At 51.1% G+C, this 12,239-nt stretch overlaps 1 protein-coding gene across 3 annotated transcripts in view; it reads right to left on the minus strand.

The window, feature by feature from the left end:
- LOC139268740 (procollagen galactosyltransferase 2-like) overlaps window positions 1-12,239 on the minus strand; it is a 213,694-nt gene that overhangs the window by 25,563 nt on the left and 175,892 nt on the right. For all 3 annotated transcript variants that reach the window (XM_070887391.1, XM_070887390.1, XM_070887392.1), the window contains one exon: window positions 6,999-7,075. In XM_070887391.1, coding sequence (XP_070743492.1) covers window positions 6,999-7,075 — 77 coding nt within the window. The remainder of the gene's footprint in view (window positions 1-6,998; window positions 7,076-12,239) is intronic.

Here is a 12,239-nt window from a genome sequence, read left to right on the forward strand (position 1 = left end):
GATCTCAGAAATGTATAAGATTCTGACGGGACTGGACAGGTTAGATGCGGGAAGAATGTTCCTGATGTTGGGGAAGTCCAGAACCAGGGGACATAGTCTTAGGATAAGGGGTAGGTCATTTAGGATTGAGATGAGGAGAAACTTCTTGGATATATTCAAGAGGGAGTTAGATATGGCCCTTACAGCTAAAGGGATCAAGGGGTATGGAGAGAAAGCAGGAAAGGGGTACTGAGGGAATGATCAGCCATGATCTTATTGAATGGCGGTGCAGGCTCGAAGGGCCGAATGGCCTACTCCTTCTATGTTTCACTGGGAACTTATTTCTTAATAAACAGGACAAGTAAACCATCTGCTTCTAATATTTGCTGTGCATATTGCTGGAACTATCCTTTTAGAAACTGATTGTGGGTCAACACCTCCTGACTAACTCCTCGGTTCTGATAACATTCACACTTGTGTCCCTCTCCACTTATCGGCAAAGAACTGAGTAAAAGTTAATTTCAATCATTTTTTTTCAGATGAATGTAACAAATCCCATTTCAATATTCAAAGAAGAGCAGGGGAGTTCTCCCTGTTGTCCTGGTCAATATGTATCGCTCAACCAATATCACCGAAAAATCGTGTTGCTTTTTTTGGGATCTTGCTGTGTGAAAATTGGGTGTTGCATTTCCCTATTACAGGTTGAACCTCCCTTATCCGGGACTCCCTTATCCGCCACCACCCCTCATCCAGAATGATTCTGCTGGTCGGAGGCGCATGTTCAGAATGCGACCGACTGCCACCCCGACTTTGGGGCCATGCCGACACTCAGCCCGCTGGGGCCGCTCCGACATTCGGCCCGCTGGGGCCGCTCCGACACTCGGCCCGCTGGGGCCGCTCCGACACTCGGCACGCTGGGGCCGCTCCGACACTCGGCCCGCTGGGGCCGCTCCGACACTCGGCCCGCTGGGGCCCGCCGACACTCGGCCCGCTGGGGCCGCTCCGACATTCGGCCCGCTGGGGCCGCTCCGACACTCGGCCCGCTGGGGCCGCTCCGACACTCGGCCCGCTGGGGCCGCTCCGACATTCGGCCCGCTGGGGCCGCTCCGACACTTGGCCCGCTGGGGCCGCTCCGACACCCGGCCCGCTGGGGCCGCTCCGACACTCGGCCCACTGGGGCCACTCCGACACTCGGCCCGCTGGGGCCACTCTTGACACTCGGCCCGCTGGGGCCACTCTGACACTCGGCCCGCTGACACTCAGCCCGCTGGGGCCACTCCGACACTCGGCCCGCTGGGGCCACTCCGACACTCGGCCCGCTGGGGCCACTCCGACACTCGGCCCGCTGGGGCCGCTACGACACTCGGCCCGCTGGGGCCGCTTCGACACTCGGCCCGCTGGGGCCGCCGGCCGCTTCGACACTCGGCCCGCTGGGGCCGCCGGCCGCTTCGACACTCGGCCCGCTGGGGCCGCCGGCCGCTTCGACACTCGGCCCGCTGGGGCCGCCGGCCGCTTCGACACTCGGCCCGCTGGGGCCGCTCCGACACTCAGCCCGCTGAGGCCGCTCCGACACTCGGCCCGCTGGGGCCGCCGGCCGCTTCGACACTCGGCCCGCTGGGGCCGCCGGCTGCTTCGACACTCGGCCCGCTGGGGCCGCTCCGACACTCGGCCCGCTGGGGCCGCTCCGACACTCGGCCCGCTGGGGCCACTGACACTCGGCCCGCTGGGGCCGCTGACACTCGGCCCACTGGGGCCACTCCGACACTCGGCCCGCTGGGGCCACTCCGACACTCGGCCCGCTGGGACCGCTGACACTCAGCCCGCTGGGACCGCTGACACTCAGCCCGCTGGGGCCACTCCGACACTCGGCCCGCTGGGGCCGCTGACACTCAGCCTGCTGGGGCCACTCCGACACTCGGCCCGCTGGGGCCACTCTTGACACTCGGCCCGCTGGGGCCGCTCCGACATTCGGCCCGCTGGGGCCGCTGACACTCAGCCCGCTGGGGCCACTCCGACACTCGGCCCGCTGGGGCCACTCCGACACTCGGCCCGCTGGGGCCACTCCGACACTCGGCCCGCTGGGGCCGCTCCGACACTCGGCCCGCTGGGGCCGCTCCGACACTCGGCCCGCTGGGGCCGCTCCGACACTCGGCCCGCTGGGGCCGCTCCGACACTCGGCCCGCTGGGGCCGCTCCGACACTCGGCCCGCTGGGGCCGCTCCGACACTCGGCCCGCTGGGGCCGCTCCGACACTCGGCCCGCTGGGGCCGCTCCGACACTCGGCCCGCTGGGGCCGCTCCGACACTCGGCCCGCTGGGGCCGCTCCGACACTCGGCCCGCTGGGGCCGCTCCGACACTTGGCCCGCTGGGGCCGCTCCGACACTCGGCCCGCTGGGGCCGCTTCGACACTCGGCCCGCTGGGGCCGCCAGCCGCTTCGACACTCGGCCCGCTGGGGCCGCCAGCCGCTTCGACACTCGGCCCGCTGGGGCCTCTCCGACACTCGGCCCGCTGGGGCCGCTCCGTCACTCGGCCCGCTGAGGCCGCTCCGACACTCGGCCCGCTGGGGCCGCCGGCCGCTTCGACACTCGGCCCGCTGGGGCCGCTCCGACACTCGGCCTGCTGAGGCCGCTCCGACACTCGGCCCGCTGGGGCCGCCGGCCGCTTCGACACTCGGCCCGCTGGGGCCGCCGGCCGCTTCGACACTCGGCCCGCTGGGGCCGCTTCGACACTCGGCCCGCTGGGGCCGCCGGCCGCTTCGACACTCGGCCCGCTGGGGCCGCCGGCCGCTCCGACACTCGGCCCGCTGGGGCCGCCGGCCGCTTCGACACTCGGCCCGCTGGGGCCGCCGGCCGCTCCGACACTCGGCCCGCTGGGGCCGCTCCGACACTCGGCCCGCTGGGGCCACTGACACTCGGCCCGCTGGGGCCACTCTGACACTCGGCCCGCTGGGGCCGCTGACTCTCGGCCCGCTGGGGCCGCTGACACTCGGCCCGCTGGGGCCACTGACACTCGGCCCGCTGGGGCCACTCTGACAATCGGCCCGCTGGGGCCGCTGACACTCGGCCCGCTGGGGCCACTCTGACACTCGGCCCGCTGGGGCCGCTGACACTCGGCCCGCTGGGCCCGCCGACACTCAGCCTGCTGGGGCCTGCCGACACTCGACCCGCTGGGGCCGCTCCGACACTCGGCCCACTGGGGCCACTCCGACACTCGGCCCGCTGGGGCCGCCGACACTCGGCCCGCTGGGGCCACTCTGACACTCGGCCCGCTGGGGCCGCTGACACTCGGCCCGCTGGGCCCGCCGACACTCAGCCTGCTGGGGCCTGCCGACACTCGACCCGCTGGGGCCGCTCCGACACTCGGCCCACTGGGGCCACTCCGACACTCGGCCCGCTGGGGCCGCCGACACTCGGCCCGCTGGGGCCACTCCGACACTTGGCCCGCTGGGGCCGCCGGCACTCGGCCCGCTGGGGCCGCCGGCCGCTTCGACACTCGGCCCGCTGGGGCCGCTGACACTCAGCCCGCTGGGGCCTGCCGACACTTGGCCCGCTGGGGCCGCTGACCCTCGGCCCGCTTGGGCCCACCAACATGCGGCCCGCTGGGGTCCGCCGACATCCGCTGGGGCTCGTAGACACTCGGTCCGCCGGAGCCTGCCCTGGGCACCGACCTCCCCTCGCCCCCCCACGCCCCCCCCCACCTCGTGCTGATCTCCCTTTATCCGGTAAAATCCCATATTCGGCACAAGCCAGGTCCCAAGGGTGCCGGATAAGGAAGGTTCAACCTGTATTTCAACAATGACTACACGTCAAAGGTAATTCATTGGCTGTAAAGCAGTTTGGAACGTCCTGAGGTTGGGAAAGGCACTTTATAAATGCAAGTCTTTCTTTTTTCCTTTCTTCATTAAGCATTTTTTGAAGAGAATACATATCAAGTGGTGGTGGTTTATGGTACTTGTGAATTGTACAGCTAGGGCCTATTCACTGGTTATCCTCGATATCACTGATCCCTGACCATATCGGGTGGTGATACAACACTGAGTCATGGGGCTCTCAGGTCAGCCTGTTCTTTATAAAAACAGCAATAACCAAATCCAATAAATGGACTAAGCTTGTGCCACTGGCTGCCAGAGAAATATTTTATGGTACACCCCAACAACAACAACTTGCATTTATATAGCGTAGTAAAACGTCCCAAGGCGTTTCACCGGAGTGTTACCAAACACATGTGACATCGAGATGCATAAGGAGATATCAGAACCAATGATCAAAAGCTTGGTCAAAGAGGTCGTTTTTAAGGAGCGTCTTAAAGGAGGAGAGGGGGTAGAGAGTCTGAGGTTTAGGGAGAGGATTCTAGAGCTTAGGGCCAAGGGCAGCTGAAGGTACCTCCTGCTGCCCTTGGCAATACAATTTCCTGCTTATTAAATTTAGATTTTGTAAAACCAAAAGATGAAGTAAGCAAGTGCAATAGATAACGGGATTATCGCACTACTCTGTCAATCGACACATTAAATTCTCGAACTCCGCAATTTTTTTGCAGTCAACTGCAAATAGATTTACTATACAGAAGCTTTGGAAATTAATTGGACATTTTGTTGCTGGTGGCGCCCAATTTTATCCTCAGTCAGGAATGATCAGGTGGGTCCCAGGGATGATAGGCCACAGGGTGGGAATAACGAATCAGCTGGTGGGTGTACAATTTGCTGAGCTCAATGCCATGTTTGAGGCATCCAACCGTGACCCGCAGAAGCTCATTCAGGTGAACAGAATGCACAGAGCACGACAGCTCCCCATCAGGACCATGGTAGGCAATGGCTTCAATTAGGTCAGGTAAGTGAATATACGGGATCCCCGTCAGAAGGATAGCGGAGAGTGGCACACAGTGTTGAAATTCCCAGGTGTTGTGACGCAGAGCGGTAGGGTGTGGGGTGCCACCTGCAGTTCTCCCCTTACCACGCTTTCCCATCTCGGTCATGCTGTTGTGGGAGGTGCTGAGCAATTGCCTGGGTGAACGTGTAGGCCAGAGGACAGGTTGGCCTGGGTTCCACTAATGCCACTTGGTAGTGGCTAGGAAGAAAGAAAAAAGAAAGGCTTGCATTTATATAGCACCTTTCATGACCACCGGACGTCTTAAAGCACTTTACAGCCAATGGAGTACTTTTGGAGTGTAGTCGCTGTTGTAATGTAGGAAACGCGGCAGCCAATTTGCGCACAGCAAGCTCCCACAAACAGCAGTGTGATAATGACCAGATAATCTGTTGTTGTTATATTGATTGAGGGATAAATATTGTCCAGGACACCGGGGATAACTCCCCTGCTCTTCTTCAAAATAGTGCCGTGGGATCTTTTATGGCAGCAGACGGGGCCTCGGTTTAATGCCTCATCCAAAAGATGGCACCTCCAACAGTGCAGCACTCCCTCAGCATTGCACTGGAGTGTCAGCCTAGACTTTTGTGCTCAAGTCCCTGGAGTGGGAATTGAACTCACAACCTTTTGACTCAAAGGTAAGCGTGCTACCCACTGAGCCACAGAGCCTAATTGTTGTAACAAAGCATATCCTGAGGTGAAGAGCGGCTTTCATTGAGGAACGGTTGTAGATTGGCAAGCTGTTTGTAAATCCCCAGCTCCTTCCCATGGGGGGAAGGCTAGTATTCAGGTCAGGAGAAACCAGCAGGAAATGACTAACTTGCTTTCTCTCTTTTATTTTTACACCTGTTTTAAGATGCTACTTGTTCTTTGGTACATTCCCCATCTCGCCACCATTTGTTGCTGTTTACGCCAGAAGCAATTAAGAGTGAATGTTTCACAGGTACTGTATGCATGACACTTTCAATTGAGACTGATATGCTAGATTTTCACACATGCGGATTTTATGGAAACGATGGCAGGGAGAGAGAAAATGTTTCATCAGCCAGTACACTTAGTGAGCTCAGGGCCAGTGCAGATACAATCTGAATTAACTGCTGCTGTTTAGCAAACAACTCAGGCTGTAGTCATTAATTAACCAGCTCATTAATCAGGCCATTCAAAATTAATGGAATGATTTTGATTATAAAATTTATTAACCTAATCTCCAGCTTGCAATACAATCAAGGGCCGATCTAATGCCTCTCGCACTGTTCTATTTATAATAGCGCTATATTAAAGTAATTATTTGCATCATAATGATTCAGGGTGGTTCAAAAAAGCAGTTGTATGAAAAAAAAGCCATAACTGGAGAAGCAACCGAATTGAAGAGCAGGATTAGCTGGAAGTAATCTCAAGGTTTCACCCCAGCAAGGAGCTGGACCACTTAGAGAGAGAGAGATCCATAAGCAATGGTTCTCAAACCTTCTCAAAGTTTCTTTAAGCCCTATTCTAGCCCTTTCCAAATAAATAGTAAGTCTCTGTCAAGCAATTCCACTGAACTACCCTTTTCCTGGCAGTCGATTCTGGGACATTTCAAAGTTAAATTGATCCCAGCATAATGTTATTAGCTAATAATGGATATCAACATGTCCATTAATACTCCATTACTGCTCCAAAACTGCTCCATTATTGCTCCAATATGGCTCCATTACTGCTCCATTACTGCTCCATTATTACTTCATTATTGCTCTATTACTGCTCCAATGTCAGTGTTTGGAATGCTGGCCTTCCCTTATAAACAAGCTTGACAATTGAATGTAATATAAAACATCCCACTCATGTCGATGTAGCCTTTGAAGCTATTGTAACTACATTACTATAGTGAAATCAGCAGTGGATGGTGGGCTTTAATCAGTACAATGGAAAGTGAAAATTGAGATCCCAATACACCCTGGAAGATTGTTATCCTTGTGGAATAATCCGTTTGCTAATTTAATTCTTAACAAAAGCCTGGGCATGTTGAAACATTGAACCTGATTAGAACACACATTCTACTGGTTAGATTCTCGTTTGGTACAGCAAAAATCATTTAAAAAAAGTACTGATAGACTTCAGGCTAACTCTCTTCATCATCTATCATAGTTCAGTAGTTTCTGTTTCTGTCCTTTTTCTCACCTCATCAAAGTCCATCTTGTCTGGCTGTTTGGGAGGTACGGAAATGTGTATGGAAGGCTCCATGGGAGGATGGTCAACTGGAAAATAAAGATACAATTAACAGCGTGCACATTCAACCACGGTTTATATAATGACAATATTGCCAAGCAAACTCAGTGCATCCTTTTTTTAATGATTGGTGATTCTTTTTGACTTTGAGTTGACAGAAAATACAATTAAGGAAATGAGCTGAACATACGAGGACACTGCAGCGAGTTAGAAGGCAGATGAATTGAAATGATGGATGAATGATTTATCAAAGCTACCTCAACCCTGGGATGTGGTTTTGTTATAGTACATAATATATACAAACTTATTTATCTTGGTTGGCAGTTTTCCCCCATCTTTATGCCAATGGGGACACCTTGGGCAACAGTGATGGACAGATAAACATTATGTAATCGAATCATGTGACTTGGCCAGATATGACATTGAAAGAAAGAAAGACTTGGATTTATATAGTGCCTTTCACGACCACCAGATGTCTCAAAGTGCTTCACAGCCAATGAAGTACTTTTTAGAGTGTAGTCACTATTGTAATGTGGGAAACACGGCAGCCAATTTACACACCAGCAAACTCCCACAAACAGCAATGTGATGGTGACCAGATAATCTGTTTTTTTGTTAATGTTGATTGAGAGATAAATATTGGCCAGGACACCAGGGATAACTCCTCTGCTCTTCTTCAAAATAGTGCCATGTGATCTTTTATGTCCACTTGCGAGAGAAGACAGGGCCTCAGTTTAACATCTCATCCAAAACACAGCACCTCCAACAGTGCAGCACTCCCTCAGCCTAGATTTATGTGCTCAAGTTCCTGGAGTGGGACTTGAACCCACAACCTACTGGCTTAAAGGCCAATGTGCTACTCACTGAGCCACAGTACATGATTTGAACAGTTGATGGAATTGAGATTTACTTTCACTGCAAGTTTGAGTTAATAACATAACTTGGACACACTGCAAAGGATAATGGATATAGGTGGAAATGACAGCATGGCAGCAACTTCATCGAGTTGTGTCATAAACATGCTCAATTGATCGAGAAACTGATATGAACCATGGTGAAATGGAATTACACAGTGCATCTTGTGTTACTATAAATATATACAAAACATTTCACTGGGTGATTTCATTCCATTTGTGTTACCAGCTGCTGTCAGCTCGGGCATCAAATGAAAATGAAGATTGGGCTGATGACACATGACAAGTTCATACTCAAAGATTCATGAGTGATAACACTACTACTTTATAAAGAAATTCGAATGACAGTATATAAGGTAGAGAAAGGGGAGGAGGGGGGTCAGATGACATCATAAAACAAAACAGATGATCTGGTCAATATCACACTCTGTTTGTGGGATCTTGCTGTGTGCAAATTGGCTGTCACATTTCCTACATGACAACAGTGATTACACTTCAAAAATACTTCACTGGCTGTAAAATGTTTTGGAATGTCCTGAGGTCATGAAGGACGCTATACAACTGATGGTATGCAGACTTCCACAGCATATTTGTTAGGGGTATTGATCAGAGGTCGCTGTTCTGTACAGATCAATATCGACCTAATCCTTACTGGGGAATTTTCCCTTCTGTCCTTCATTTTTAATCATACTTTTTATTTCCACTTCGTGCCTCCCCACATTAGCACAAATGTTAGTCTGCTGCATTTTGTGAAGATGTCCATGTTACAAACCCCTGTTTGTGCTGGCTCCTGGAAAATCAGCTGGTTTCGGATCAATAATCCTCCCTCCCCCCTCACCACCAAAAACAGATCAACTGGTCATTGGTTCATTTCTGTGTGTGTGGCCTTGCTGTGTTCTCTGCCTACCCTTTGCATTAGGTCGCTAACTATATATCCTGCAGGGAGAAAGGGCTCACTGGCCTAAAAAACATAAGAAAGTGCAGAAACATGTTAAAGACAACTGGAAAATGTACCCAAATCAATCTGTCAAAAAATCCAGCGATAAATGTTTTTTTAATTCATTCCTGGGATATGGCGTCGCTGGCAAGGCCAGCATTTATTGCCCATCCCTAATTGCGCTTGAGAAGGTGGTGGTGAATCACCTTCTTGAACCACTGCAGTCCTTGTGGTGAAGGAACTCTCACAGTGCTGTTAAGGAGGGAGTTCCAGGATTTTGACCCAGTGACGATGAAGGAACGATGAAATACTTCCGAGTCAGGATGATGTGTGACTGGGAGGTGATGCTGCTCCCATGCGCCTGCTGCCCTTGTCCTTCTAGGTGATAGAGGTCAAAGGTTTGGGAGGTGCTACCGAAGAAGCCTCGGTGCATCATCAAAGCTCACTTCCTCCTTCAATAAATGATTGACAAGTTCATATCCCACTGCACTCCCATTGAAACTACTTCTTTTCGCATGTCATATGCTATTGAAATCCAATGGAATAAAAAGGAATTTAACTTAGTCAGTTGCCTTGAAACAGTAGCCTTGATCGCAAGTTTGATCCAGTTGTATGTTGTTTTTCTTTTGTGCTATCAACTTATTTCGGGCTGTGTAAGCTTATTTCAAGCCATTCATCAGAATGTCCATATCATTAGGTAGGCATGCATTATGGGGAAATTCTCTCAACATTATGTTGCTGAGAATGGTAAAAGCACTGCCGCTTAAACTGGGGACAATTTGTTGAAGTGGTCTTTGTAACTTATCTGGGAATCCTGCAATGTTCCCCAGAGAAAGGGAGTGAATCACATCGGCCAAAGTAGGAATAAACAGGTAGAAGTGCTTGAAACAAAAGTCATCAGCAGCTTCACTTCAATATAGTTGACCGATTGCAGTCCACAGTCTTAATTCAAAGTTGCTGAATTTAAAGATCATATGGTTTTGGGTGGGGTGGAGTGCACATGTTGTGATACATAAGGTATCGTAATTGTGTGGGACAGGGTCGATGGACCTGATGGTCTTTACCTGTCCGTCATTGTTCGTGTGTACGTAACTTATCTGATAATTCCACTTGTGCTGGAGTCCAAAACTAGGGGTCATAAATATAAGATAGTCACTAATAAGTCCAATAAAGAATTAAGGAGAAACATCTTTACCCAGAGAGTGCTTAAAATAAGGAACTTGCTATCACAAGGAGTAGTTGAGGCAAATAACAGAGATGCTTTTGAGGGGAAGCTAGATAAGCACAGGAGGGAGAAAGGAATAGAAGTAATGCTGATAGGGTTAAATGAAGAAGACGTGTGGAGCATAAACACCTGCACAGACAAGTTGGATCAAATGGCCTGTTTCTGTGCTGTAAATTATATGTAATTCACTAAATTCTCACTTTGCTTAAGTCAAGTGATCGCTGTTTTAGCATTAAAAAAAGACTTCAAATTATCAGAAATAGACTGCACTGTGGCTCTTTGTGATGGGTGTGAGTAGGTCTGTTTGGGTTGTTTTTCTACAACCTTATAATGCCATGCAATAGAGCCAGTCCTAAGGAGCACAATAGTGTCCTGTTTCATTCATGCCAATGGGGATAATATTGAGCCCAGTGCCACTCGGGCAGCTATAGGCCCCCTTCCTCCCTCCACCACCAACACCACCTCCCCGCACCCAGTCAAGAAGGAAACCTCCTAATCAAAAATGGGCTTCCTATTCAGATTAAAATTTTGCATGGGTAAATTTTGGAATGAAAATTTGGCAGAGAGAAGCAGTTCTTGTCCTGCAGTGCCGACCAAACAGGGAACGTTTCAAGCAACCCAGGGAGATCGGCAATGTCACGTTTGTCATAAACACTTGCTTTTAGGTGCAGGAAAAGTCCACGATCCTTCCAATGTCACATGGCCCTTGCACTACAGAAACATTCCCAATTCCCCCTCTAGTATTCGGATGAATACATGACAAATAGGAAGACACAACTTGTTACCAAACGTATCCCATGGTACTTTATTGCCTATCATTGCTTGGCTGTAATGCGGTCCACTATGGTCGAATATGTTTCAGCACAGCCAAGGGCCAAATAGCTTATCGAAACCCACTGTCGAGGCTCACACAAGAATAATGGCCACTTCAACAAGGTACCAGAGGGAAACTCAAGGAACCACACTCAAGGCGTCAATGCATTCAAGGTCAGAGGGGAGCAGAGAAAGTTGGTATGAAAAAGAACAAAAGGCATTTGTAATGTATACACCTTGAATATGCTCACAAGTTTGTAGAGCTGTTGAGTTGGGAGTGGCTTAGCCAGTCACGTGATGTTTACAAGACTCAATAAAACCCCAGCCAGTTGGGTTTGGGGGATCCACGATTAGGCAGGTGGTTATGATGGATCAACTGGTAATGTGTAGTGTGATTGTTAAACCTTTTGTTAATAAACCAATTAATTCTTAATAGCAATGTGTTGCTATGAATTCTTAAGCAAAGAACCCATGAAGCAAATACATTACAGTATTAAAATCCAGCCTGGAGGAAACATGGTGTGAAAGCATGATCACAAACGTACACTTAGCACTTTAAACGCTACCATCTCATCAATCAGCAGTAATTACTAAGATGTGCTAAAAACTGCTGTAAATGTGAAATCTGAGCTCCTCTGGTGTTATATTATGGGTTTGCTACATTTTGAATTATTTATTTGCAGCTTCTAAGGTGGAGATTTTTTAAAAATGTGTTTGCTGCTAAACCTTCATTTCGATTTCCAGCCCTGAGCAAAGTCCTCAGGGATTCTTAACGGCCAAGCTAACAGCAAAGGGTTACAGATTCCTCAATAAATCGTGAAGTTGATGAGCCACTACCCTGCCCCCAGTAGCTCAGTGAGTAAAAGGTCTCAGGTTGTACTGCGCCATTCAGACCACGGAGCCCCCGGGGTTTGATCCCTGTCTTCTACTGAGTTACCCAACCTCAGCCATTGGGAGTGTGAGTGCTATAATTGGCCTCAACAGCCCCAAGCTACAGAGTGGGAAAAGTGGCACTTGCTGTGCATAGTTACCACTGGTGAAATTGTGCACGTGTGGATAACTGGTTGAGGGCAGATACGGAATTAGCTCCGATACACCCGCCCCCCCCCCCCCCCCCCCCGCGGCAGAACAGTCCAAGAACTCCATTTTCGAGGTCGTTACTGCCTCGTTCGTGCCTAGTCTGCTGAGTTAAAATCGCTCTCAGTGTTACTCTCCCATGAAGGGAGTCAACTGGAAACGCACCGAATGATTTGTGCCCTTGTTGCGTCGGTAGAAATTATCGCACAACAGCACAATATTCATTG

The sequence above is a fragment of the Pristiophorus japonicus genome, chromosome 8 (assembly GCF_044704955.1).
Source record: "Pristiophorus japonicus isolate sPriJap1 chromosome 8, sPriJap1.hap1, whole genome shotgun sequence".
In the NCBI taxonomy this organism is placed as follows: Eukaryota; Metazoa; Chordata; class Chondrichthyes; family Pristiophoridae; genus Pristiophorus; species Pristiophorus japonicus.